This window comes from Perissodus microlepis, chromosome 17, assembly GCF_051167445.1.
Source record: "Perissodus microlepis isolate ML-2025 ecotype Zambia chromosome 17, ASM5116744v1, whole genome shotgun sequence".
Classification (NCBI taxonomy): Eukaryota; Metazoa; Chordata; class Actinopteri; order Cichliformes; family Cichlidae; genus Perissodus; species Perissodus microlepis.
This window is the reverse complement of record NC_140477.1, coordinates 17,149,306-17,174,525: the sequence shown is the minus strand read 5'-3', so window position 1 is coordinate 17,174,525 and position 25,220 is coordinate 17,149,306. Positions and strand designations below refer to the sequence as shown.

The 25,220-nt window shown below is 41.4% G+C and overlaps 1 protein-coding gene across 1 annotated transcript in view; it reads left to right on the top strand.

Moving 5' to 3' along the window:
• The first annotated feature begins 925 nt into the window (after positions 1-925).
• lamb1b (laminin, beta 1b) overlaps positions 926-25,220 on the top strand; it is a 30,486-nt gene continuing 6,191 nt past the window's right edge. The window contains exons 1-23 of the mRNA XM_084911128.1: positions 926-1,055; positions 1,407-1,582; positions 6,006-6,138; positions 7,961-8,034; positions 8,931-9,119; positions 9,209-9,272; positions 11,540-11,742; positions 12,263-12,383; positions 12,924-13,112; positions 13,554-13,730; positions 14,336-14,448; positions 14,534-14,613; positions 15,058-15,193; positions 15,266-15,424; positions 16,340-16,473; positions 16,547-16,667; positions 16,903-17,089; positions 17,199-17,342; positions 17,426-17,657; positions 18,938-19,101; positions 19,335-19,559; positions 20,596-20,813; positions 21,691-21,787. Coding sequence (XP_084767254.1) covers positions 1,022-1,055; positions 1,407-1,582; positions 6,006-6,138; positions 7,961-8,034; positions 8,931-9,119; positions 9,209-9,272; positions 11,540-11,742; positions 12,263-12,383; positions 12,924-13,112; positions 13,554-13,730; positions 14,336-14,448; positions 14,534-14,613; positions 15,058-15,193; positions 15,266-15,424; positions 16,340-16,473; positions 16,547-16,667; positions 16,903-17,089; positions 17,199-17,342; positions 17,426-17,657; positions 18,938-19,101; positions 19,335-19,559; positions 20,596-20,813; positions 21,691-21,787 — 3,370 coding nt within the window. The 5' untranslated portion in view covers positions 926-1,021. The remainder of the gene's footprint in view (positions 1,056-1,406; positions 1,583-6,005; positions 6,139-7,960; positions 8,035-8,930; positions 9,120-9,208; positions 9,273-11,539; positions 11,743-12,262; positions 12,384-12,923; positions 13,113-13,553; positions 13,731-14,335; positions 14,449-14,533; positions 14,614-15,057; positions 15,194-15,265; positions 15,425-16,339; positions 16,474-16,546; positions 16,668-16,902; positions 17,090-17,198; positions 17,343-17,425; positions 17,658-18,937; positions 19,102-19,334; positions 19,560-20,595; positions 20,814-21,690; positions 21,788-25,220) is intronic.

The following is a 25,220-nucleotide window of genomic DNA, read 5'->3' as shown; positions in this document are numbered from 1 at the left end:
AGGAAAGTTTTAAGCCTAATCTTAAAAGTAGAGATAGTGTCTGTCTCCCGAATCCAAACTGGAAGCTGGTTCCACAGAAGAGGGGCCTGAAAACTGAAGGCTCTGCCTCCCATTCTACTTTTAAATACTCTAGGAACAACAAGTAGGCCTGCAGAGCGAGAGCGAAGTGCTCTAATAGGGTGATATGGTACTACAAGGTCATTAAGATAAGATGGGGCCTGATTGTTTAAGACCTTGTATGTGAGGAGCAGGATTTTGAATTCAATTCTGGACTTAACAGGAAGCCAATGAAGGGAAGCCAAAACAGGAGAAATATGCTCTCTCCTTCTAGTCCCTGTCAGTACTCTTGCTGCAGCATTTTGGATTAGCTGAAGGCTTTTCAGTGAGTTTTTTGGACATCCTGATAATAATGAATTACAGTAGTCCAGCCTGGAAGTAATAAATGCATGAACTAGTTTTTCAGCGTCACTCTGAGACAGGATATTTCTAATTTTAGAGATGTTGCGCAAATGGAAGAAAGCAGTCTTACATATTTGTTTAATATGTGCGTTGAAGGACATGTCCTGGTCAAAAATGACTCCAAGGTTCCTCACAGCGTTACTGGAGGCCAAGGTAATGCCATCCAGAGTATGAATCTGGTTAGATACCATATTTCTAAGATTTTCAGGGCCGAGTACAATAACCTCAGTTTTATCTGAATTAAGAAGCAGAAAGTTAGCGGCCATCCAGGTCTTTATGTCTTTAAGACATTCCTGCAGTTTATCTAATTGGTGTGTGTTATCTGGCTTCATGGACAGATAGAGTCTTTAGGCCTTCCAGCAGAGGGTGCGCTCGTTTTCCCGATCTCTCGGTAGCGCGCTGCTGACAGCGGGGTGGAGTTGTTGTTTGGTGGGATGCGGACTTTCTACAAGACAACACCCTCGCCTCTGACTTCACATTTCACACACACACACATCAGCACACACTCTCTGCGGTAGGACCGTGAACATCACGATAAGCTGTCAGTGCACGGGTTCGGGCCATGTTACTCATAATCCACCTTTTAACCACTTTGGGTGAGTTGAAGTTTTAATCTGAACAACTTTATTTGGCTAAAATTGATCTGCTGGGACATGCTCGCTCCCATCACATGTAATGAGAGGCATCTGTAAACGATTATCCACCGTTTTCCTGTTCCAAAACAAATGCTGGGGGAGAGTTTAAGAGCTAAATAAAACTTTCAGTAGAGCGCTTTCCCACAGCTGCGCACTTAATTCTCATCTGAAGAGTGAATTCATGTGATTCTAATTGAAATAAACTGACCGCAAGTCTGCTCTGTTTCTGGCTTTTATCATTAAAACCAAAAGAAGAACGAGGCCAGTGCTTTGTGCTGACATCTCACTGACACCAGTCTCTCCTCCCTGCAGCCCTGTGGGCTCCTGTCAGGGCACAGCAGGTTCCGCAGTTCCCAGATATTTGCACCGAGGGCAGCTGCTACCCAGCCACAGGTGACCTGCTGATCGGCAGGGCGCACAAACTCACCGCCTCCTCCACCTGCGGACTGAATGAGGCCGAGAGCTTTTGCATCGTGGGACACCTGGAGGTAAGAAAGGATCTTTTTTAGAGCACAGGTAGCGCAGAGAAGGCTCAATTGAAGGCTTCCTGCACGTGTTTTGTGTTTAATATCTGCTTTACAAAGTGCCAAAAGAAGATAGCCTTTTATATAGACTTTTTAAAGCCTCACTTGACCACTCTGTTTTTATAATTAAATGAGCCTTTGTTTTTTCTAATGGCTCATTTTCTTTTTCCTATATTCATGACTAATATTCCTTTGCTTTTTTGTTTTGTTCTGTTTTCCTCCATTATCTAAACCAGATTTTTTTTTTTTTTTACAGTTACAAAAATAAGAAAAGAAAAGAAAAAACAACCCACAGAACAAAATATTGGGGCAATGATAAATATTTTCTGAGATCAGTAAGGAAATAGGGTTATCTCTAATCTTTACATAAAGTCAATTTATTCCGATTTTGGTCAAAGATACTTGCCTTAAACTTTAGATGATAACTCCAGTGTGTTTTAATGTCATTAATTATGATATTAAATACTTTTATTCAGAAGAATATAGGGTTAGCATCAGGGCTTCTGCAGCAGTAAATCTAGCTACGTTATGTTTTTTGGCCATGTTTTACTCCAAAACATCACAGTGAGTAAGAGCTGTGACAGCTACAGCAGCAGAAAATCTAACAACAGGAAACTGAGGCTACAGTTCACACAGGCTGACCAAAACTGGACAACAGAAGATGATGAGCTCTGATGAATCTCAATTTCTGCTGCATTGTTTGGATGGCAGGGTTGTTGATGGCAACAACATGAGTGCATGGATCCATCCTGCCTTATGTCACCAGCTCAGGCGGGTGGTGTTTGTGCTGGAAAGCTGTGGGGGATATTTTCTTGGCACACTTTTGCTCCTTTAGTGGACAGGTGGATTACTGCATTTTTAACTACTGTACATCTGTTTATTGGATCATAATTACAGATTCATATGCATGCAAAAATATACATAGTAAGGTTTAAAACCGTACTACGCTTCATCTCACCACTTGTGAATACTTATCCTCGATTGTTCTCTCATCTAGTGGTTAGACTCGAGTAGTTTTTCTTTCTCTTTGATTTGAAACCACGGTTTGTAAAAACAAAGCATAAACTCAAAGCTGTGGTTGCCTGCAGAGCAGATTTTTCCCATTGGGATGATTCTGAATATAATCAGAAAGAAAATATATTGACTGTAATTATATGTGACAGTTCATATATGTCATACGTCATTTAAATGCAACATTTAAAGGATGTCAGTAGAAAAAGCAAACATCACTGATATATAAGAGTGGCATTCACAACATGAGCAGTTTCCTTACAGCACAACACTCATGAACTCAGGCCCACAGTTCAACCATGTGAAGCAATTCTAAGTCTCAGTGGACTTCGTGAACCGTCTCTGTAAACAGAGTTGTGGAAAGAGACGTTTAGCCAACCGAATTATTTCATCTTGGTGTTTCCTGCCACTACAGTATTTCTGTAACAGATGGCTCAAAGGCCTGCTGGATTATTGGATTTCTGCAGCTGACATCAATTGTCAGAGCTTTATTTCTGAAATTTTGAATATTTCTAGCTTCATATTTTTCTACATGCTGCTAGGGAAGCTTTGCATTATTGATAGTCTATTTATTATTTGTATTTTACCTATACCTTGGCCTCAGTGTAGCTCCTCTGACTGAAATAGCTGGAAAGCTTGCCTCCACCAGTGTGTGAATGTGAGAGTGAATTAATAGTGGAATTGTAAAGCGCTTTGAGGGTCTCGAAAAGCGCTATATAAATGCAATCCTTTATCATTAAAGCTGTTTTAGCTTCTCATAAACATAAGGTTTTAACAGCTAGTGGGTCGGTCTTCTAGGCTCACAGCTAGATCTGTGTGCCTAGAAGACCATATTAGGCACAGGCACACAGAATGGCATCATACAGAGCCAAAAGCCGAAAAAACTGCCAAAAACAGAGCGTGCTGAGCAGTCTGAAGATTGAGGTTTTGTCTTGGTCACACACAGATCTCACTATTTGAAACTCTGGCCATGCTTAATTCACCAATGTAACAGTACATATATATACATATATATATATATATATAACCGGAAAAGTATTAAAGGTTCACTTTAACTTTGTAGAATTGTATTTGAAAAACTGACCATACTAACACAGGGAGTTTTACATTTTAAATGATTTCACCCTAAATAAAGTTGTTAAACACTTTACTTAAATATTTTTCTTTCCTTATTGCCTCCCTGGCTGGCGATCATTTCTGCGTCATTGTCCAACATGAAACACAACTTTTAAATCACAGCACGCCACTTCTGAACACATTTGTGTGTCAGCTTAACTCACTTTAACAAGCTAATGCAGTTCTCCTGCTCCCCTCAAAAGCACTTTCATATCTTCACGACTTTGATAAATTTGATTAGACGATTACGTTTTTGAGAAGTCCCTCATAGCTGCAGACAAAGTCCCTGCAAATGGTAGAAAGTGGGTCAGGTGTAAATTGAAGATTTCTATGACTTATTGCTTTTGAATTCTTTCAACATACATTGTTGATATCAGTGCTTTTGAGACAGCGCAGCTACTGAATGAATGAAACCTTAGTAAATGTAGTGATGAAGAGGCCCTTCAGTGAATATAACCCATGTTACTCTAGCTACAATTTACAGATGAATCATTGCAGGCTATCATTAAGTGACTGTTTTGGAAAAGGGGCAGTTATGAGGTTATATTCACTGAATATGTGTGTGTGATGTTCAAAACCTCACTGTGCAATTGTGGGATACAGCTTCTTTATAAACTACTCTTCCAAAACAACATGGCCAAATTAAAATTAAACAAAAATCTTCTAGCTGCTTTTGTCAGAAGCAGTTTTTGACCATCAAAACTGGTTAGAAGTTTATTTTAAGCCTTGGTTTTAGGGTTAAATTTAGAATTAAGCTTAGCTTAGGGTCTGCTTAGTTTTGATGGTTAACTTGAGGGGTAACTTGGGATTGTGTAAATGTCCTCCCAAACAAGCATGTTTGCCCCTCACCCTAAGCACAGAGTGGCGCAAGCAACAGTTACTGTAGGTAATATTTCAGCATCAAATAAGAGAACGGGTGATCCAAATGACCTCAAACCTAGCATCACATCAAATTGTTACCCAAGCAACACACTTGCCAAGTTTGAAGCAGATCATGTGTACAGTTTTAGAGATAAGCGAAGAGCAAATAGACGTGGAGATTTCTCCAACTGTTCTCAAACGTGATGGTGTTCAGCACACAGCAACTTTATTTTACTCTGTTTCTCTGATTATGATTATGATTGTGTGTGTGTGTGTGTGTGTGTGTGTGTGTGCGTGTGCGTGTGTGTGAGGATGCGCATGTACATAATGTCGAGTGGGAGTTCAGACATTCCCCTCCACAATAAAAGCGCTGTGCGCCTCACAAAGCCTTCCCTGTGTGGATGTGGGCCGGGGGCGACGAAGGGGATACTCTGTCTTTATCAAACAGCCTTTAGCGAGTCCTGTGTGTGAATGGTGTTTTTTATGAAAGCACAGGCTCGCTGTGAGGCCATCTGAGATTTCTGAGGATGAGCACAATCCTAAAATATGAGCTGCAGATGAAGTGGAGGGAAAGAAGTCTGACTCAAGCAGCTGACTTTCTTTTCCTTTTTTCCTACTAAGTGGAGCCTCTTATTCAGAATCTACTCCCATTTCAGCGCAGACATAGTTGGCTCAGAGCTTGGTGAAATTGAGAAACTCATTTTGTTTATTCACACGCGGAAATATTGTGACATTTAAGAGTGTGTGTGTGTGTGTGTGTGTGTGAACCGTAGTTTAGCTTGCGTACATGCCAAACCATCTGGCGTGCAGATCCCAGAGGCAGTGGAGGGGATTATTAAACAGACACGGCACAGAGAAGCGCAGCAGCAGTATCATATACACTGTACATCATTACTGACTTCATCTCTTCCAGCTCATCAGTTAAACCACTGCATGGCTAAAAGTATGTGGACACTTCAATCTTACCTCCATAGGGCATTGTTGAATAGTTCATTCTAAAACTGTGGATGCTTTTTGTAAAGTCTGCTCCCCTCTGTGGGAATATACAACACTCCCATTTAGGTACACTGTAAAACTAGCACTCACATTAAAACACTCACATTATAGCAGCTGGATTGCATTAAAAAAGCACATATTTACTGTCGCATAAAATATAAAAACAGAAAAAACAGTTTTTTGTAAAATTACAAGATCTTGTGTATTTTAAGCTTGTTATCTACAATTAAAATTTGCCTAAACGTTTCACCCCATTTGAACCACATTCTATGCAAGAAACAGTCCCTAAGAAAACTGTCCGATGTCCTTTAATGTTAACGAATCAGCTGCTATTTCTGTTTGGTGTCTGCGTGGCACATGAAGAGTATGGCGAACTGACGCTTTCGCACTTCCTGTCCATCAGGAGACAAAATGTTTTGTGTGCGACTCCAGGGAGATGTACGACGAGGAGAGCAACGACATCAGCCACACCATCGAGAACGTGGTCACCACCTTCGCCCCAAACCGCCTCAAGACCTGGTGGCAGTCGGAGAACGGTGAGAGACACAAACGCACTAGAGAAACAAGATGAGGGGTGTTTCCTGTTTACTTTGGAGGGAGAATAGCGTGTGAGCCCTCACAGAGGCCGATCTCATGAGTACTGAGGTCAGTAATGAGTAGACAGGAGATCGCAGAGCCTCTCATAGCAGCAGTCCTTATGGGTGGGGCTTACAGGTGTGCTGAGGAGAACAGGTGTGCGGTTAAGAAACAGATGTGTGTCAACACTTGACTTTAAAGTGGAAAAAATGAGAAGCGTGATGTGAGACAGGAGAGCTTTAAGAGCTCCACGGAGAGACAGTTTATAACTGAGAGGTTTTCTCACCTGTAATCACCTGTTTCATTGTTATCCACTGGTACAGGGAAGAGCTTCACAGTGAAGCTTAAAACTACCAAATGTGAGGATTGTGGTTGTAATTTTTACGATTCCACCCATGATTTTCTTCCACTGACAAAATTACCAGCCAATCTTTTTATTTTGTACCATTTCTATGTAGACAAACCCAGATTCATTAATATGAGACTTTTCTATGAAACCTTATTAATATCACCCAGTTTTACACTGTGTGAAGCATCAAAGTGGCAGATAAAATAACTGAAACCGAAGATGAATTTGAAATGACATTAAAAAGAAATATTTGACAAACGTTGTGCATCATTTAAACAAATTTTACTTATTTGGTATGTTTGGTTAATTTTATTGGTAATTGGTCAAATTGGTCAATTATTGCAGTTTGAAATAAAGTTTGATGGATTTGAACAACTCAAGTTTTTGGGGTTACATGGGAAATGTATTCAGTGCACACAAAACTTCTTCCTGCACCTAAAGCTTTATTTAAAGTTTGTGTGGATAAAATAAGTTCCCATAGGAGGAAGAAAGTAAGCACAGGTCAAATTTTAATGAATTTAATTCTGATATAATCTAAAATATACACATCGCATACAATAACATGAGAACAAACATATCGTATAATAAGTCATTAAAGTTTTCTATTTTATTTTCTTAAATTTTCTTAAATTTGACATTTTTGTTTGACTTTCGTTTGGTTTTATGAATTCATTTTGCTCTCATGACAGCTCTAGTTTTACCATGAAAGTTTTCTGTGACTTTTCTCAAGAGATGCTTGTGTGAAAACTGGCGAGCCAAGTTCAACATCACTTGTTTGACTCATTCCTCAGTCAGCAACTTACATCACTTCTAGAAGTCATGAATCCTAACCTGTGTCTCAACCACAGAAACAAACATCTTCTCCAACATACACAAACATCAGTGCACCTGATACGCTGCAGTCAGGTTGTTTAAATATACCAACTTGTGTTTAGTTTGGTTTATTCCAAACAAGCTGGAGAACATTTATATGCAATTCTCTGTGAAATTAAGTCCATGAATCCGCATCGTAAAACCTTTAGCTGGATCCTTCATGGTGATCCCAGTGCAGCTGGTTCCCATGCAGTTGTTCCTGCAGAGTGTTGGGAATCTGTCAGAGGTGTGAGTCACGGCAGCTCGGCGGCCAGCAGTGCAGATGGTTCTCAAACAGCAGGAAGCTGCAGGAGCCACTTGGGATTTCCTAATTCCCCCACAGGAATCTTCCAAGTCCTCCGAGCTGCTGTTTTTAAATTCAAACTGTGCTTTGAATGTTTTTACATATAAAGTTTTGCATGCAAGTAAATTTATGATGTTACTGTTGGCTGAGTAACTGCAGCGTAAAAAAGCGAGCTGACTGTGTTAGCGTAAAAGAGTCGAACGCATGTTAATGCGTGTGAAGAAATCAGTCTGCGAAAAACTTGAAATGTTTATTTCCTGTTTCCTGTCTGCTGCAGGTGTGGAGAACGTGATCATCCAGCTTGACCTGGAGGCGGAGTTTCATTTCACACACCTTATCATGACCTTTAAGGTGCCTGGTTTCCCTCACACACACACACACACACACATCATACAACTGCTGCCATACCCAGGGCAGGCAGAAAAACACAGTGTTGAACAGCTGTGGTGGGGAATCACTGAAAATTAGTCTGGTCTCCTGAGAACGGTGGGGAGAGGAGGAGGAGGAGGAGGAGGGAGAGGGCAAGTAAAAGAATGCAGCTCGCCTCTCGTGGCTGCTCGGCTTTGATGGTGGCCAGCTGGAGCTGCCTCTCATCAACTCAGCAGCTCTACGTCAGAGTCCAAACACTCTCAGAGACACAATGTACATCCGGCCCATCCAAGACAGGAAAGATCAGCTAATTTAGTTTATTTTAGCTTATTATGTATAAATTATAATTTATTTAAACAGAGAACTATTACAGAAAATGTGCATGTAGGCTATATTTTATTAAAATATTGGTTAAATGCCACTATGGTGTCAAAGTCTTACGAAAAAATATTCCAAATAATTTGAAATAAGGTGGGTATCTGTTTTTCACCGTCACATGCATCATATAAAAAAAGTTTTAGAGTGACATTTTTATATTAAACATAAGGCACACAAACATGTCACTATAAATACCAGATTAAGTAAAGATGCTTAAAAAAATATGGAGATTAACACATCCTATCTGTCCTCTGAAGAATCACTCTTACGTGTTAAATTGTTTTTATTTCAACCTTTTTATGTAATAAAAAAAAAAACCAAACACTAGAAAAAATGTTCCCTTATTATGGCTTAATGTAGACGTCAGTAGATTTCCGCCCAGTCTTCAGGCAGAATATTATTTTATTTATTTTTCATATGTGAGTGATGCAGTGGCCATAAAAGAAACAGTCGTATCAGTTACAGTAATAAGATGCCTGTTGGTCTTTATCTGCCTGCAGACGTTTCGGCCGGCTGCCATGATGATCGAGCGCTCCATGGACAACGGAAAATCGTGGCAGGTTTATCGTTACTTTGCCTACAACTGCAATTCGACCTTCCCTGGCATTTCCACCGGGCCCATGGTCAGAGTGGACGACATCATCTGCGACTCCCGCTACTCTGATATCGAACCATCCACTGAGGGAGAGGCTAGTTTGTGTTTGCATTTTTTCCCTCCCTCTGAAAACAAACTTTTCCATATTTTTAGTTCTTACCTTTCCCCCCTCGTGTCTCTTAGGTGATTTTTCGAGTGCTGGACCCCGCGTTTGACATTGACGACCCCTACAGCACAAGGATACAGAGTGAGCTGCTTCTGGTTTTAGAAACTCAAACATTTAATCTTGTGACCCTTTAAGATAAAGCTTTCTCTTTTAAAATCTGAAATGGATTTATATGTGTAAATAGATGATTCATGCCAAGTTTGAGGGGAAAAAATCAAATCAATGCAGGTAATTTTACCATTCAGAAGGTAAAAAAAACCTGGCAGAAACCAGGCTGTAAATATGCTTACACTGACATCATGACTATTGAGAGGTGAAGTGATCATCTCTTCATCACAGCACCTGTTAGTGGGTGGGATAAATTAGGGGCAAGTGAACATTTTGCCCTCAAAGTCGATGTTTTAGAAGCAGGAAATATGGGAAAGTGTAAGGATTTGAGCGAGTTTGACAAGTGATGGCTAGATGATTGTGTCACAGCATCTCTGACTAATAAAACTGGTTAATCCGAAATTACTTAATTGAATGCAGCCACTCTTTTATATCAAATTAGTACCAGATTACAGGAAACTTATATAAAACCAATATGAAACTGATGAAAGATTTAACCTGAGTGAGACTCTGAACGTACCACAGAAGGATACCAGAATGATTTCTTTTAGTCAGCAGTTGTTGAGCTACCTGTAGCAGATCTGCAGGCATCAGAGATCAGACAGGACCAACACTGGAAAGAATTTCTCAGGTGGAAGCAACTTGGACTTTGTAACCTCACACACTGCCTCTGTTCCTTGATCGCACACACATGCAGTTGGCTCATGTTAAGTACATGGTAACCGCTGTGGGTGTGTAAGGAACTGCGGCGGTATCCTCACGCTCAGAAACTCTGAAATCAGTGAGAAGAAATAAAACCAAAATACTGACTCGTTCATGGACTCTGGTACAGTTTCAGCAGGTCTTCTATTAGTACTTTAAGCTGATGGAATCAGCATTTTCTTTTTAATTTAGTTCGAAAGTGAAATTTAAAAAAATATTACTGTTAATTTTGAGTAAAAGAAAAGTAGAAATGTGGAGATTAAAATTGTTTCGAGTCAAACAACTGCTGCGGTCTGGGACCATTTAGTTTGCATTTTCACTTTCTTCATGGCTGTGAAACTTGAGCATTTTATCTGTAAATCTTTCCGCCTCCTGTATTATGGAGGGAAGGGAAAAAGTGGAAATATTTCTGTCCAACTTTCAGAATTGAACATAACTTCAATTAAATAAATAAAGCACATGCAATTTGTCCCCTGAAACCTTGCGTTTAATGTCACAGTGATATAAACTGTGCTGTGTTGTCAAGGAGACTTGCGTGTGTATCAAGGGCTCAAAATGCCCTTGTGCACTTAACACAGCAGGACATCACTGAGCCTTTATGGACAGGAATGAGACTCACAGTTTGAGACTTTAAGGGTTGTGATGAAGAATCTCTTCTGAGTATGTTGCGGGCAAGACAGGCAGCATTAACCTAACACAGCGGTGGAAACTGAAGCTCTTGGAGCAAATTCATGCAGGAGAAGAGTCAAACTCAAAGAGAAGGGTCAGTCCTAGTTCAGACTCTCTTGGTGGGAGGCTGGAGCGCTATACTTGGGGCCAATGTGTCATAGTTTGCAGGAATTTGGACTCACAAGCAAGACTCTACAGGGAGACGGGTTAAACAGAAAGTGCACCTTTAATGGTGGAAAAAACAACCGTTCAAAAATCCAAGAAAACAAAAATAGAAATCCAGACTTTTAGAACACATATTGAAAAAAAACAGGGAAGTAAACTGAGGAATGTCAAAATAAAACAGGAAATCACCTACTGATACTGATACTACAACCTGAAAACACAAAAGACTTTAAATAATAAACAAAAATTCCCACAAAGTTTAAAACTGTGGCGCTCAAGGGCCAGTTCTGTTTGTGCATCCCATTAGTAACCTTACTGGCACCAACTGGCTAGCTTTAGCCAGTCTGCAGCTTCTGCTGCCTCTGCAAGCCTTTTGCAACCCACTTAAAATATAGTTGCTCTTTTTCTTATTGTTTCTGTGTTCATTTTTATCCCACATAATACTGTTCAATGCAGATGCAATAATGATAATAATAACAATAATAATAATAGTAATATTCTCAATGTGATGAAAGTGATCCTGATGGAAACATAGATGCTTTGGATTTAATGAAACACTTTCACAGATGTCTGCGGGTGAGATACTAAAGTGAATCTCCCTGTAAAACAGTGTGTGTGTGTGTGTGTGTGTGTGTGTGTGTGTGTGTGTGTGTCTGTGTGTGTGTGTGTAACCATTTTAATAATACATTCCTGTGTGTACACAGACATGCTGAAGATCACGAACCTCAGGGTGAAGTTCATGAAGCTCCACACTCTGGGTGACAACCTGCTCGACTCCAGCGATGAGGTGAAGGATAAGTACTACTACGCCCTCTATGACATGGTCGTCCGGGGAAATTGCTTCTGCTATGGGCACGCCTCCGAGTGTGCCCCAATTGATGGACCGCCGACAAGTGCAGAGGGGATGGTACGTCACACAGGCATATAAAGAAAAGGCGAGAAACACCATTTTTACCATTTTTAAATCTAATTTAAACTTATTCTGCTGAGGCAGACCATGACACAAAGTAATAACCTAAAATAATTGGGTCTGGTTTGTAATTTAATGATGAAACAAGCATGCAATAAGTCTAATAAATTGGATCTCATGGTGTTTATCACTGAGTTACGGAAGAGGACTAGGGCCACGGGAAAATAAAAAAGTGGGCACGTCTTTTTTTCTTGCTTTCCAGAATTCTGAGATTAAAGTCAGAAACGTTGGAATCAGAATTCTGACTTTTTTGTCAGAATTCTAACTTTAATATTAGAATTCTGACTTTAATCTCAGAATTCCGACTTTTTCTCAGAAACCTGATTCAGCTTTGTATATTTTAATAAACTGATATCAACAAATATAGTTGGCTATCAGACATTTGTGGTGGTTAAATCAGTAATAAGCTATTACTGTATATGTGTGCGGGTGTGTGTGTGTGTGTTTGTGTGTGTAGGTCCATGGCCGGTGCATGTGCAATCACAACACTGAGGGACTGAACTGCGAGCGCTGCCAAGACTTTTATCACGATTTGCCTTGGAGGCCTGCTGAGGGACGAAACACCCACGCCTGCAAGAGTAAGAACACAAACATGGAAAAGTCTGTGTACAACTCTCAGCTCTTTAAACTCAGAGGAAGATCTCCACAAACATGATGACAGTACTGACAGCAAACAGGGAGACTGACAGTCAAAGAACGCTTAATTGATATGTGTAGGATAATGTTTTAACCACAAAGGAAGCAGTGAAACTTTCAGGGGTAAAAAATGGTTTGCGTATTTTAATTGAATGTAAACTTTTTAATTAAATTAATAATAAAAGCCTTTTGAAAGTGCAAAAGCTGGTGACCATTAAAATTTGTGTCAACAGAAGCCTCAAAGTAACCATATTTTATTCACTGGTCTGACATATCACAGACCAGTGAATAAAATATACTAACATTTTTTAACATTTCATACTGTGAACTGTGTGCACGTTAAAAGCAAATAAGTGATGATGATGATGATAATTACACGCTGGTAGTAAAGTTATGAAAACACTGAAAATGTGAACAGGAAATGTGCTCTTCTGTTTTCAAAGGAAACTCAAAGTCTACGTTTCACTGTCCTTCTTTCTCAGAGTGTGAGTGTAACCAGCACTCCACGTCGTGCCACTTTGACCTGGCCGTGTACATGGCGTCCGGCAACGTGAGCGGAGGCGTGTGTGACGACTGTCAGCACAACACGCTGGGCCGACAGTGCGAGCAGTGCGCGCCGTTCTTCTACCAGCACCCCAGCAGAAACCTGAGGGACCCAAACGTCTGTGAACGTAGGTCACTGCTACGCAACCGTAGTTCAGTCTATTAATTAGACTGCGTGCTAAATGCATGGAGGTGTCCTTAGTAGAGCTGAAGCCTCTACTAAGGCAGAAAGTAGCTCTTGCAGCAGGATTTTACCTGCTAAGATCATGATCATATTTTTCAAGTGAATAAACTCTATTATGATCATGAGAGAAAACATGAAAACATCTGTTATAAAATCAGAGTAAAGAATTTGTAAGTTTGGAATAAGCTGCAAAAAATCTACTAAATTGTCCTTAGTGATATCACAAGTGATGCTACAAACTACATCCTGCTACATATGATATATTTTTGATATCTTTGGCATATTGAGCCTTATACTGTGTATTAAGGCGCTGAATGTTTTCCTGGTGCACTAACTGGTGTCCATTCCTTTTTTAATCTCTTTAATGTCTTTTTCTTCTCTCTAGCCTGTAACTGCGAGCCTGACGGTTCTCTGGAGGGCGGCCTGTGTGACCCGAGGACAGATGTGATTGCCAGGCTGATCTCAGGTCAGTGTCGGTGCAAAGCCAATGTGGAAGGAGAGCGCTGCGACCACTGCAGACAAGGACATTACGGGCTGGGACAAGGGCCACATGGCTGCCTGCGTAAGTCAGATTATACGCTTTCTTATGAAATCTTATTAAAGCAAAGGTTAACACAAGGAGATGGAAACAAAATGCTACAAAATAAAGTGAGTTAATTCGTAATTAAACCCTGAAAAACCGAGCAAACCTTAAACTAAGGTTAAGGTTGTTGGTATGTTGGTGAAAACTCTAAATATGTCAATGGTCCCAGATCCAGATGAATGGGAGGTTAGATCAGGAAGGGCATCCTGTGCAAAATCAGCCAAATAACACATGTGAATCCATCCGCTGTGGCGACCACTCAACAAATAATAATGCAGCACAAAGTTCTTACTTCCTGTATAATCTATAGAGAAGTCCCTCTACATTTTAAAATTCAAATAGATCATAGTATATTAAATATACCCTAATTTCAGCATGTTAATATGTACATTTGTGGAATTTTAGGGTAAAAAAATTGAAGTGATTTGGGTCGAGGAAGACAATAATAATAAAATATCATAGTAATACCACAGAACTTCAAATGAAAATAGACACAAACATACTCAGTATAGATAAACATACAGTAACTACAGTCAGACAGGCTGATGCAGTTTATCCTGTTGCTTCGTTTTGTGTTTTGGCAGCTTGTACCTGTAATCCGCTGGGAATGCTGCCAGGAGGAAACCCGTGTGATTCAGACACAGGACGCTGCTTCTGCAAACGCCTCGTCGAAGGACACAACTGTGATCAGTGTCGGGTACGGATCCACGCTCACTCTGGATACCTTCCTCTCTGCCTTAGTGCGCTTATTACTCATAAATATCTGCTTTCTGCTTTTACAGCCACAGCATTGGGGTCTGTCCAATGACATGGATGGCTGCAGACCATGTGACTGTGACCAGGGCGGGGCTGTCAACAATGAGTAGGTGTAATTAATGATATTAAAAACATCTGCGTTTAGTTTTAGTAATATGACAGGGCCCTATAAGTGGGTCATTTCATGCCAGCTGACCAAATGTTTCCTTCATCACAAAAATGTTTTGAGCATAAAATGACCCTTAATTTTTGGAAAAATGTCCAATAAAGAAGTTTTCATATAAGTCTGCAAACAGGCTTTATTAAAATACATTTTACAATTGTACATGGAGGCAAGAAGAGATTACCATTGACCATTAAATAGAACAGCTCCTGCAGAAAGATGTGCAGCTGTTTTGCCTCTAAAGAAGAAAGATGTCTAACAGGAAGCAATGAAATTAATGGAAGATCTCACCATTTTCATTAAATTATAAACAAGGGAAAAAATAGTTTATGCATGTGGATGTGTAAAACTTTGTCTTTCTTTTATCGACCTGCCATCTCTCCACAGCTGCGATCCTCACACAGGACAGTGTGTGTGCAGGGAGCACATGTTCGGGCGCCGCTGCGATCAGGTCGAGTCTGGCTACTACTTCATGGCTCTGGATCACTACACATACGAGGCAGAGGACGCCAAGCACGGCCCTGTGAGTGTGTTCACATCGGCTTGTGGTGCTTTTTTTTCCCTCCAGATTTGTGAACGTTTGTTTCCCCATCAGGGCGTGACGCTGGTACCTCGGCCCTATCCTGAAGGTCGGAGTCCTACGTGGACTGGTATGGGCTTCGTTAATGTGCCAGAAGGAACCTATCTAGAGTTCAGCATCGACAATATCCCCGAGTCCATGGACTATGACATCCTTATACGCTATGAGCCACAGGTAACACAAATGATTTGCATATTTCAGAGTCAGTTATTGCTCCATGGCATTTTGAAAGAACCTTTGTCACTAACTTTTTATGGTTTCTTTCTTTACTGAACATTTTCCTAAAGTTTGGTCGAATATTTTTGCGTAATCTTTTGAGCAGGCAGACTAACAGGCAGAAAACTCATGCAAACATCAATGAGCTCTCCTGTCCTTTTAGTCATTAATTAAATGAAAATATTCTCTACATAAACCCTGAGTTATCTAGTTCATCAATAAGTGTTGATAAATATGAAGTATGTCACAGCTGTTTGCCAACTGGAATATCATTGTTTAGAGAAATATCTAATCAGCCAATCACATGGCAGCAACTCAGTGCATTCAGGCATGTGCTCGAGATGACCTGCTGAAGCTCAAATTTAAGTTACTTTCAACATGACATGGTTGTTGGTGCCAGACGAGCTTCTCAGAGTATTTCACAAACTGCCGATCTACTGAGATCAGCAGTACACCGCACAGCCATCTCTAGAGTTTACAGAGAACGGTCCGAGTAAGAGGAAACATCCAGTGAGCGGCAGTTCTCAGAGGAGCATTGCCAGACTGTTTCAAGTTGAAGGCAACAGTAACTTAAAAAAAAAAACTCGTTACAACCAAAGTATGCAGAAGAGCATGTCTGAATACTACAGCAGCAGAAGACCACACCGGGTACCTCTCCTGTTAGCTAAGAACAAGAAACTAGGGCAATAATTCATTCACCAAAGTTGGACAGAAGATTGGGAAAAACTTTGCCTGAATGCCAACTATCTCTTTTTCGTGAAACATGTGACACAGGGTAGCCTATGGACAGTTTATTTGAATAAATACACTCAAACAGAAACAAAGACGGAGGAACGATGAAGGAATACCACATGTATGTTTGTTTGTCGACAGCTACCGGAGCAATGGGAGGAGGTGAACATCCAAGTGCAGCGCCCCGTCTTCAGCCCTCCAAACTACTCCAGTCACTGCAGTAACTCTTTCCAGAGCGGAGACCAGCAGTCGATCTCTCTTCCACCTGGATCCAGGTAAAACATTCATTTACTGTACACTGAACATGCTCACACAGACACATAAACTAACTGTGTGTGTGTGTTTCAGACATGTGTTGCTGGTGAGGCCGGTGTGTTTTGAGAAAGGGCTGAACTACACGATCCAACTCAATCTGCCTCTCTACTCGTCAGTCAGCACCGTCCAGAACCCGTACACACTCATCGATTCGGTATGTGGCTTTGCACACAAACACACCTGTTCAGACAGGTCCTGCCTGTACTCCAGGACCTGTCCTGCTCAGATCGTACGGCTCTCTTGAAATGTAAAAACTTAAGACCACGGACACTCATTTTCTAAAGCAGTTGCTTTAGGAACATTTCATGTCCTTCCAAGCCAGTGAAAGCTCCAACTGTTGGTCCATAGTGGCCCTCAGTAGCTCCTTACGCTCTTCTCTGTTTTTAAAGTTGGTGCTGATGCCCCGTGTCAGAGAGCTAGAAATGTTCCACGGAGACGTGGGAGAGCAAGCATGGGATACGTTCCGGCGCTATCGATGTCTGGAGAACAGCCAGAGCATCATAAAGAGCCCCATGACCGACATCTGTAAACAGTACATCTTCAGTGCCTCTGCCTTGCTGCACAAAGGAGCCATGGGTGTGTAGTTCATCTTCATCTTCAGAATCTGAAGATTTTAAAAATTGTTCCTGCTTCCACTCTCATCACCCCCCCCCCCCCCCCCCCCCCCCCCAATCTCATCCCTCAGCTTGCCAGTGTGACCCTCAGGGTTCACTCAGCTCCCTGTGTGACCCCAGTGGCGGTCAGTGCCAGTGCCGACACAACATCGCAGGCAGGAACTGCGACCGTTGCGCCCCGGCTACCTTCCTGTTCGGCCCCGCCGGCTGCAGACGTGAGTGCAGCTGAAGTTCAATGCCGACGTGTTCATCTTCAGTTTAGATGTTTTCTTTAATCCTAATCCCTTCACCCCCACAGCTTGTAACTGTGACCCTCTGGGCTCTGTCAGCCCCTTGTGCCACGAGGCCACCGGCCACTGCGAGTGTGTTCCAGGGGCCACGGGTCGCCAGTGTTCACACTGCCTGCCGGGCTTCTGGGGCTTCCCTCATTGCCGACCGTGCCAGTGTAACGGCCACAGCGAGTACTGCCACCCTCAGACTGGAGAGTGTCAGGGCTGCAGAGACTTCACCACCGGACACCACTGCGAGAGGTGAGGATGTGAATATAGATGCAGTGGTGGTAGCTTAAATCTGCTAATACTAGTGAGGTAGAGACAGATATTATAGAGATTCAACATAAAAGAATTAGTATAATAGCTTTTCAAGGGCCTCAAAGCTCATTTCCTTGGTCAAGGAAAAAAGGAGATTTAACCATTAAACCCCAATGTGTGGAAACGAGTGTAGATGTCTAAAAAAAGGTGGCAACATATAGGGACAGCAGAAGATAGCATTTCTTAGCCCACAGTATTTGTCAAATTTAAATTAAAGATGAGAACAATAAGCACAAGCATCAGTTACAAAAAGAACAGGACTGCATCCCTGACATAAAAAACAAGAAAAAAAATACAAAAAACCTGACTTCCTCAGTTAATTCAGTTTTCTGTCATTTATCCCTGTAAACCCTGAACCATTAAAGAATTACCAGAAAATTCAATTTGATAGTGTTTATGGGTTATAAACACTGTTATTAGTGAGTGTTTATCGAACCTTCTTACAGAGACTTTTTTATAGAAATTAAATTTATATATTCTTTTTTTATATACTGCAGTTTCATTGCTTAGAAAAGTTATTTGTGCATTTTATTCAGTTTTTTTAGGGAAAAAACACTCCAATCATGCAGAAATCTTAAAAAACTCACAAAATCTTATGTATCAAATATGACACACTTGGCATTACAGGGTTGAAAATAAAAGAATAAACGTTTCATTTGGTTTTTTTCTTGCGTAACACTGCTAGTGATGAAGACACTTCAAATAAAACTTCCATTTCCTTTTTTTGCCATTCATAATTTAAAGTTTCAGGTTGTTATCTCAAGAATTTGACCTATTAACTCAAACTTCTGAGAAAATAACCTGAAAATAAAGAAATCCTGAATTTCCTAGTTAATAAATCTAAATTTCCAGTTATGGATGGCAACATTTTTGTTTTATGTTATTTATTTAGTTTTTGAGCAGTGGAAAGAGGCTTATAAAGATTATTATTATTATTATTATTATTAAGTTGTCTGAGGAAAACTGCACAGTGCTGGAGTTGTGGATCTGCAAGCCGCTTTGCAACCCATCCAAACCCAGCTCCTTCTCTCCTGTGTTGAACAGTCTACCCGATGTAATTTTAAGGTAAAATTATATGAATGCAGCTATATGGGACGTTGCAGTTTGGGCAGACATTTCTTCAGTACTCAGGTGTCTCTCAGAAACAGCTGATTTTTACTAACCTTTTCCTTCCAGATCTAAACTGAAGGATCCATTAACACCTTTTCTTCTGCTACCAGGTGTTTGAGCGGTTACCATGGTGACCCAGAGCTGGGTTCAGGCGGATACTGTCGCCCTTGTATGTGTCCTGATGGGCCACGCAGCAGACGCCAGTTTGCGGACAGCTGTTACCTTCTGCCTAATACCAATCAGCTGGTGTGTGTGTGCGGCCGCGGATACAAAGGCATGTAAACACAACATTTCACAGATTTGTTTTTATGTAAGCGGGGCTCAGGTGCAGTTTTTGTCAACATGTCTTCACATCACACGCTCATCACAAGTACAAACACACTTCAGTAGTCTGTAATTAGCGTGCCAGACCTCAATCTTTAGATTCAAGAGGAAAAGAAAAGCAACAAACTTGAGGTCTCATGTATGATACCATACCAGCTGACTTGTCTCCTGCATCCCTTCCAGGTGTCAGGTGTGACGAGTGTGCCCCGGGTTACTTTGGGAATCCTCTGGTGCCCGGTGGGCGCTGCATGCCCTGCCAGTGCAACAACAACATCGACATGCACGACCTGGACTCCTGCGATGCTCGCACCGGGGCCTGTCTCAAATGCCTGTACCACACCCAGGGCGACGGGTGCCAGCACTGCAAACTGGGTTACTATGGCAATGCTGCCACACAGAGCTGCAGGAGTGAGTACAGCTGAACATGATTCATCATATTTATTGTTATCCAAAAATATATTTGTTAGTGGTTCCTGTGTGTAATGCCGGTTTCACTTTCCTGCTAAATAATTGTAGCCACAGCCAGAAGGAGGCCAGTACACATCCTCCCAGTCTTGGTGCATGTGATTACAGTGACCTCTGACTTTTGTGGTAGTTTGTATCAGTAAATTGGCAAGATGTCGTCCTAATTTGGGTACCGTATGGCCGTTAGCTTTTACTTTATCCAAGTCAGTCTGACCATTTGGGACAAAAAAATGTTGTCCCCCACTTCATGTAAGCTCAGCGCAAGCTATAGACCAGGGGTGTCGAACTCCAGGCCTCGAGGGCCGGTGTCCTGCAGGTTTTAGATATCACCCTGGGTCAGCACACCTGAATCAAATGATTAGTTCATGACCAGGCTTCTGGAGAACTTAGAAATGTTGAGGAGGTAATTTAGCCAATTAAATCAGCTGTGTTGGATCAAGGACACATCGCTTGAAAAAGCTGGCACAACTTTTACTTTGAAGGCAAACAGTCTGTACTGTCAGCTGTTTGTACACAAGTCTGTGTATTCTATGCAAACTATGGGAAACTGTGCCAATCTGCTCGCAACCCAAACAATGAGATTTTTGCCAACCAGTTGGGGGATATCCTTTTTTCCAGGGTGACTAGTGGTCATCCAGGGGTTTGCTGACTGCTCTTTAGGCTGCGTGATTGGAACTTTAGAAGTCAAATTCTAAGGGAGTTGTTGGTGTCATTTTTAGTTGTGGCTGCTGCTGGATTTGTGGATATTCATCAGAAAAAGACTAACATTGGCCTAAATTTTATATTTTGCATTAAGGCAATTAATGTAAAGTCTGCATTTAAATTAGTGGTGTATAGTGTGGAAGTGGTTATGATCACACAGTCTGAATAGAATCTGTCTATGTTAACAAACATAAACAGATCTCAAATATCCATCTAGCCAGTAAATTTCCCATAATTCTGCAGTGCATCTTTCTTGTTACATGTCTTCACTCCGCAGAGTGCACGTGTTATTCAGTAGGGACGATTCCTTATGCCTGTTCGTCCCCCGATGACTGTCAGTGCGACCAGCACAGTGGCCAGTGTCCCTGCCAGCCCAACGTGGTCGGTCAGGACTGCGGCCGCTGTGCTCCAGATACGTGGAACCTCGCCAGCGGGACGGGCTGCCAGCGCTGCGACTGCGATCCTGTCCACTCGTTCAAATCCTCCTGCAATGAGGTGAGGCAGACTGTGTTTATAACCAAATTTTGTCCTTTAACACTATCATGCAGTAATTTTTGGGTAAGCCTTTTAACTTTTACAGACATTTTAGGTGATGAAATCTAAAACTTGTGCTCAGTTGCTTGGTGTGAGTCACCTGGAGCACAAATACCACTAGAAATTTTTATTTCTGGTAGGATTATCCATACCAAGCAGGTCAATGCCAGATGAATGGTTTCCCTGCTCAGATTTTTCCTGTATCTGCCAGGCCGGATGTATGTATAAAGATATAGGAATGGGTATTTATAGTAACAGTTGGGAAAAGAACCGGAGCAAACAGTGTGGACGGAAACATGTGGATATGTATCCAAGGACAGTATTGACATTTCAGGAGAACAAGAAATCTAAACTCCAGTTAATTAAGTAATGAAACCCCCGCACCATCGTCTCAGCAGCTGCTCCAGTTAACTCTCTCTGAACACAATCTGAAATGAACCACAAAATCCTGTCCATCTATGAGCTGCTGTTTCCAAACTTTCTCTTACATAGTGTTGGGGATTGGTTTTCCCAAACCCCCACACTGTAGGGTGTGACCATCCCAACAACTTCAAGTAGTTTTTGATATATGGACTCCAGCTGTTTAGGACCTGCTTCTCTCCTCTCACATGTAAAGAACTGATGACACGAAACATTCAGCTTTCTGTGTTTACTGGCTTCATTCCATCGGAGGAAGGAAGTCTCGGAATACACTGTGGAATGACACAGGAATTTTCTTTCCTGGCAGGAACAAATTCTGCCAAACTACAAAGCTTTATTGTGTCTGCATCGGAGAGAAGAGCTTTGAAGTTTATTGAACGCTCTGACCTGATCGCTGTGTTTTTTGCGCTGCCTGCAGGTTACAGGACAATGCATGTGCAAGCCCGGTTTTGGTGGCCGGACGTGCCGGGAGTGCAAAGAGCTCTTCTGGGGGAATCCAGAGGTCAAATGTTATGGTAAGATATCACCACCACCCAAATGCAGGACCAGAGAGTCAAACATTTGAAGGTCAGCCAGTCTGCCAGGGAGTATACAAGAAAGAACTTGGTGAACTACTTTAAACATGACAGAAAAATGCAAACAAGAAACCATCAGGAACTCTGGGAAATGCCTGGAAAGTTTCATGTCAGTGAGAACAAGACTATCTGGCAGCTGGCTGTGGGAAACAGGGGGGTGGAAGCATATAGCAAGAATACCAACTGAGCACAGGAGAAATTAATTACTACTAAAATAATCCCGGTTACTTAGTGAGTCTGACCCACCAACATATTTCTTTACTCAGAATTTTATACAAACATAAAGAGCCCATTGTAAAATGTAAAAGGATATTTCAGTAAATTACAGGGAAAATGTAGAAAATATGTCTCGTTTTCTAAAAGAAAAACTTGACTGTATTAACTAAAATTTAGTGTAAAAGTCTTTTGACTGCTGGTAGACACTGACATGTTCAAAGTAATGCTCAGGTGTTGAGTAGCTTGCTGGTGGTCGGTTTTTAGTTGTTTAAGATGGACAGCGACACTATTAGAAATATGATCAGGAACAATAAAGACACATTTTATCAGTTGTAAGAAATTGGAAGTCCTCTTGTTTTTAATGGCAACGTGGGAAGAATGGAGAGGCTCTGTTTTTATGTGCTTTTCCTGAACGAGACATTTAACAGGCATAATATAAACTAACAACAGATAGAAACTAAACAAGTCCAAGTCCAAGAACCGAGCCCTGTGGGACTCCACATCTTATTAGAGCAGCTGATGAAATAAAGTTGACCGCAGTGACTCTGAATACTCTATAGGTGAAGTAGAAGTAGGATGAGACCCATTTGAGTGCCTTTCTACTTTGGTCATTCCTCATTCCTAAGTCTCTTGAGGGAAATGCTATGGTCAACTATCAAATGCTGTAGTCAGGCCTAGTAAAAGCTTTATCCTCCTGTTTCTCCTCCTCCTTACTTTAGAGGTCACCATGGTGGATCACCTTCCTCCATCTCACCCTGTTTCTACCATCTCCTTCTGTCACACCAACCTTCACCACATTCATGAATCTCCTGTGAGGCTCATTTCCTCCTCCCTGGCAGCACCAATATGTCCACTATCCCTCCACTGCACATGTCCGAACCATGTCAGTCTTTCCTCTCTGACTTCACCAGTTAAAATAAGAACAGTAAGATTACCTGAAATTGAAGCCAAAGTAAAGCGGTGTCTGTACTGCCAGAGAGGTTGTTGTCTTTCATTACCTCTACAAGCTGCTTTATAACCACTTTCTCAAGAATTCTTGGAAGTGGGGGTAATTTGGAGACAGAATTGCAGATATGGGGCTGTGTTGGTTGGGTAAAATAGCCTGGGACATGGACAGATCAAAGGGCTCCAACTTCAAAAACCTGCCTGTGCAACTTAGATGAACTTGTGTCAAAAACGTTTGTTTCTAAAGCCCATTAAAAAGAAAAACACCCTCAGTGGACCAAAGTGCTGTAGGGATTATACAAAATATATATATCATATACATAACAGTCACTAAATCAACAATGAATATACGTTAAGATCAAATAAAAACAAAGCGAGTAAGATAAACGGCAGGCTACCCTGCTCAATTAGACGTGAAAGCAAGCGGGAAGAAATCGTTTTTTAAAAGTGGTTTAATGTGTTGAGACTGAGCTGTGAAAAAACAGATTCTTCCAAAGATTCTGGAGTTTGTTTCAAGTAAACCTGTGTGGGACACAAGTGCAGTAAAAAACTACCCGATGAACACAATGAAGTATTTCACGGTGAAGCAGACAAATATTCGGAGGTTAGCGGCGCCCTGAAGGAGCGTCTAGTCTAGAAACTACTCCGAAATTCATCATATCAGCTTGTTTTTGCCGCCCCCAGGTGGTATGTACGGTCTAATGGTATGGTACTTATTTTTCCTTTGCCTTTTGTGAAGTTTTTGTTGCTCTAAAACATCTCACAAGCTTATATAACTTTCTAGCAGCCTTTTTGCCTTCTGCGCCACAGAAAGGGAAACTTAATGAGGCTCCAGCCCCTCTGAGACCCTGAATAGGGAAGGAGTTAAGAAGGACATGCCACTGTGGCCTTGTTTTTATTTTTATCAGTATTGTCTTCACACTGCAGACCTTCGGTCTTACGCTGAGCACCAACAATACCCTCACTTCTATTTCAGCACGTTGGAGCTAAACCATCACTATTCTAATGCTTCCTGATGTGTCCTTGTGGTTGGATCTTAGTATTCATGTTCTCACAGGATGTTATTCTTGTGACTCAGTGGGAGACCAGCAGCGATAGCTTTGAAATGGTTTCCAGATGATTCGGCTTACTCCGACAGCAGTTACGTGTCGGCAGCACTCAGTCAGCCGGGTTGGCGCTCAGCTTTGTTTTTGGATCCTGAAAAGTTTTATTGTCTGCGAAACAAACTGCTGAAGAGTCCATCTGCAGTAAAGTGTCCCACAGTAGCTGGCTCACCCTCAGAGAAAGAGAGAGCAGCAGGGGCAGCTGGATCTGGGAATGACCTCTTCTCATGAGAAACAGATGTTCTCCAGAATTCCCAGGCTTCCCATTTTCGTCACGGACAAACACACAGAGGAAACAGGAATATAAAATATTCCCACTGAATTCTCTGATGGTCTTTTAGGCCTTTCTGCACAGATGATGAAATAATGCACCAATTTACAGGAACGCTGTGGCCTCCTCAGTGAGGAGTGTGTGGGAGCGTATATGTTGTATGCAGATGATAAAAAAAAAAAAAAAACGCCTCAGATTTACAAGTGTCAGCGGTTAAAATGTCTTTTTAATATAATAGTAGTGTAGCTTTTCTCAGTTAGTAACCAACAATCACCATTTACATTCATCCATGACTGTGTTTCTGCAGAAAGATGTAACAATTCAACCTCATTAAACCAGAGCCTCACCTTCTGTTGCATAAATCACACAAGTTTGGACGCTCACTGCATAAAAATAAAAACAGAACGCAGTGATTTGCAAATCTCATGTTATACACAGTAGAATATTGAAAAACATACCACATGTTTAAACTGAAAAAATGTACAATTTCAAAGCATCCCCTCTTCTTTTTACAACAGTCCACAAACATCTGGGAACTGAGCAAACCAGCAGCTCTCATCTGAGGGAGGATTCCAGCTGCTCAGCAGTCCTCAGTCTCAGTTTTTTTTTCTTGATTACAAATTCCAGATTTCAAACTGAGCATTGATAACAAGCTGTATGATCCCGCTCCTCTTTAGTCTAGAGGATGCGGGGTCCATGTTTTCCAAGAAAGAATTTCAAATTTCAGTTCGTCTGACCTCAGCTTTCCACTTTTACTCAGAGAAGACAGCGGTGTTTCTGGATCATGCTCACATGTGGCTTCTTCTTTGCATCACAGAGGTTGGATTTATAGATGGCA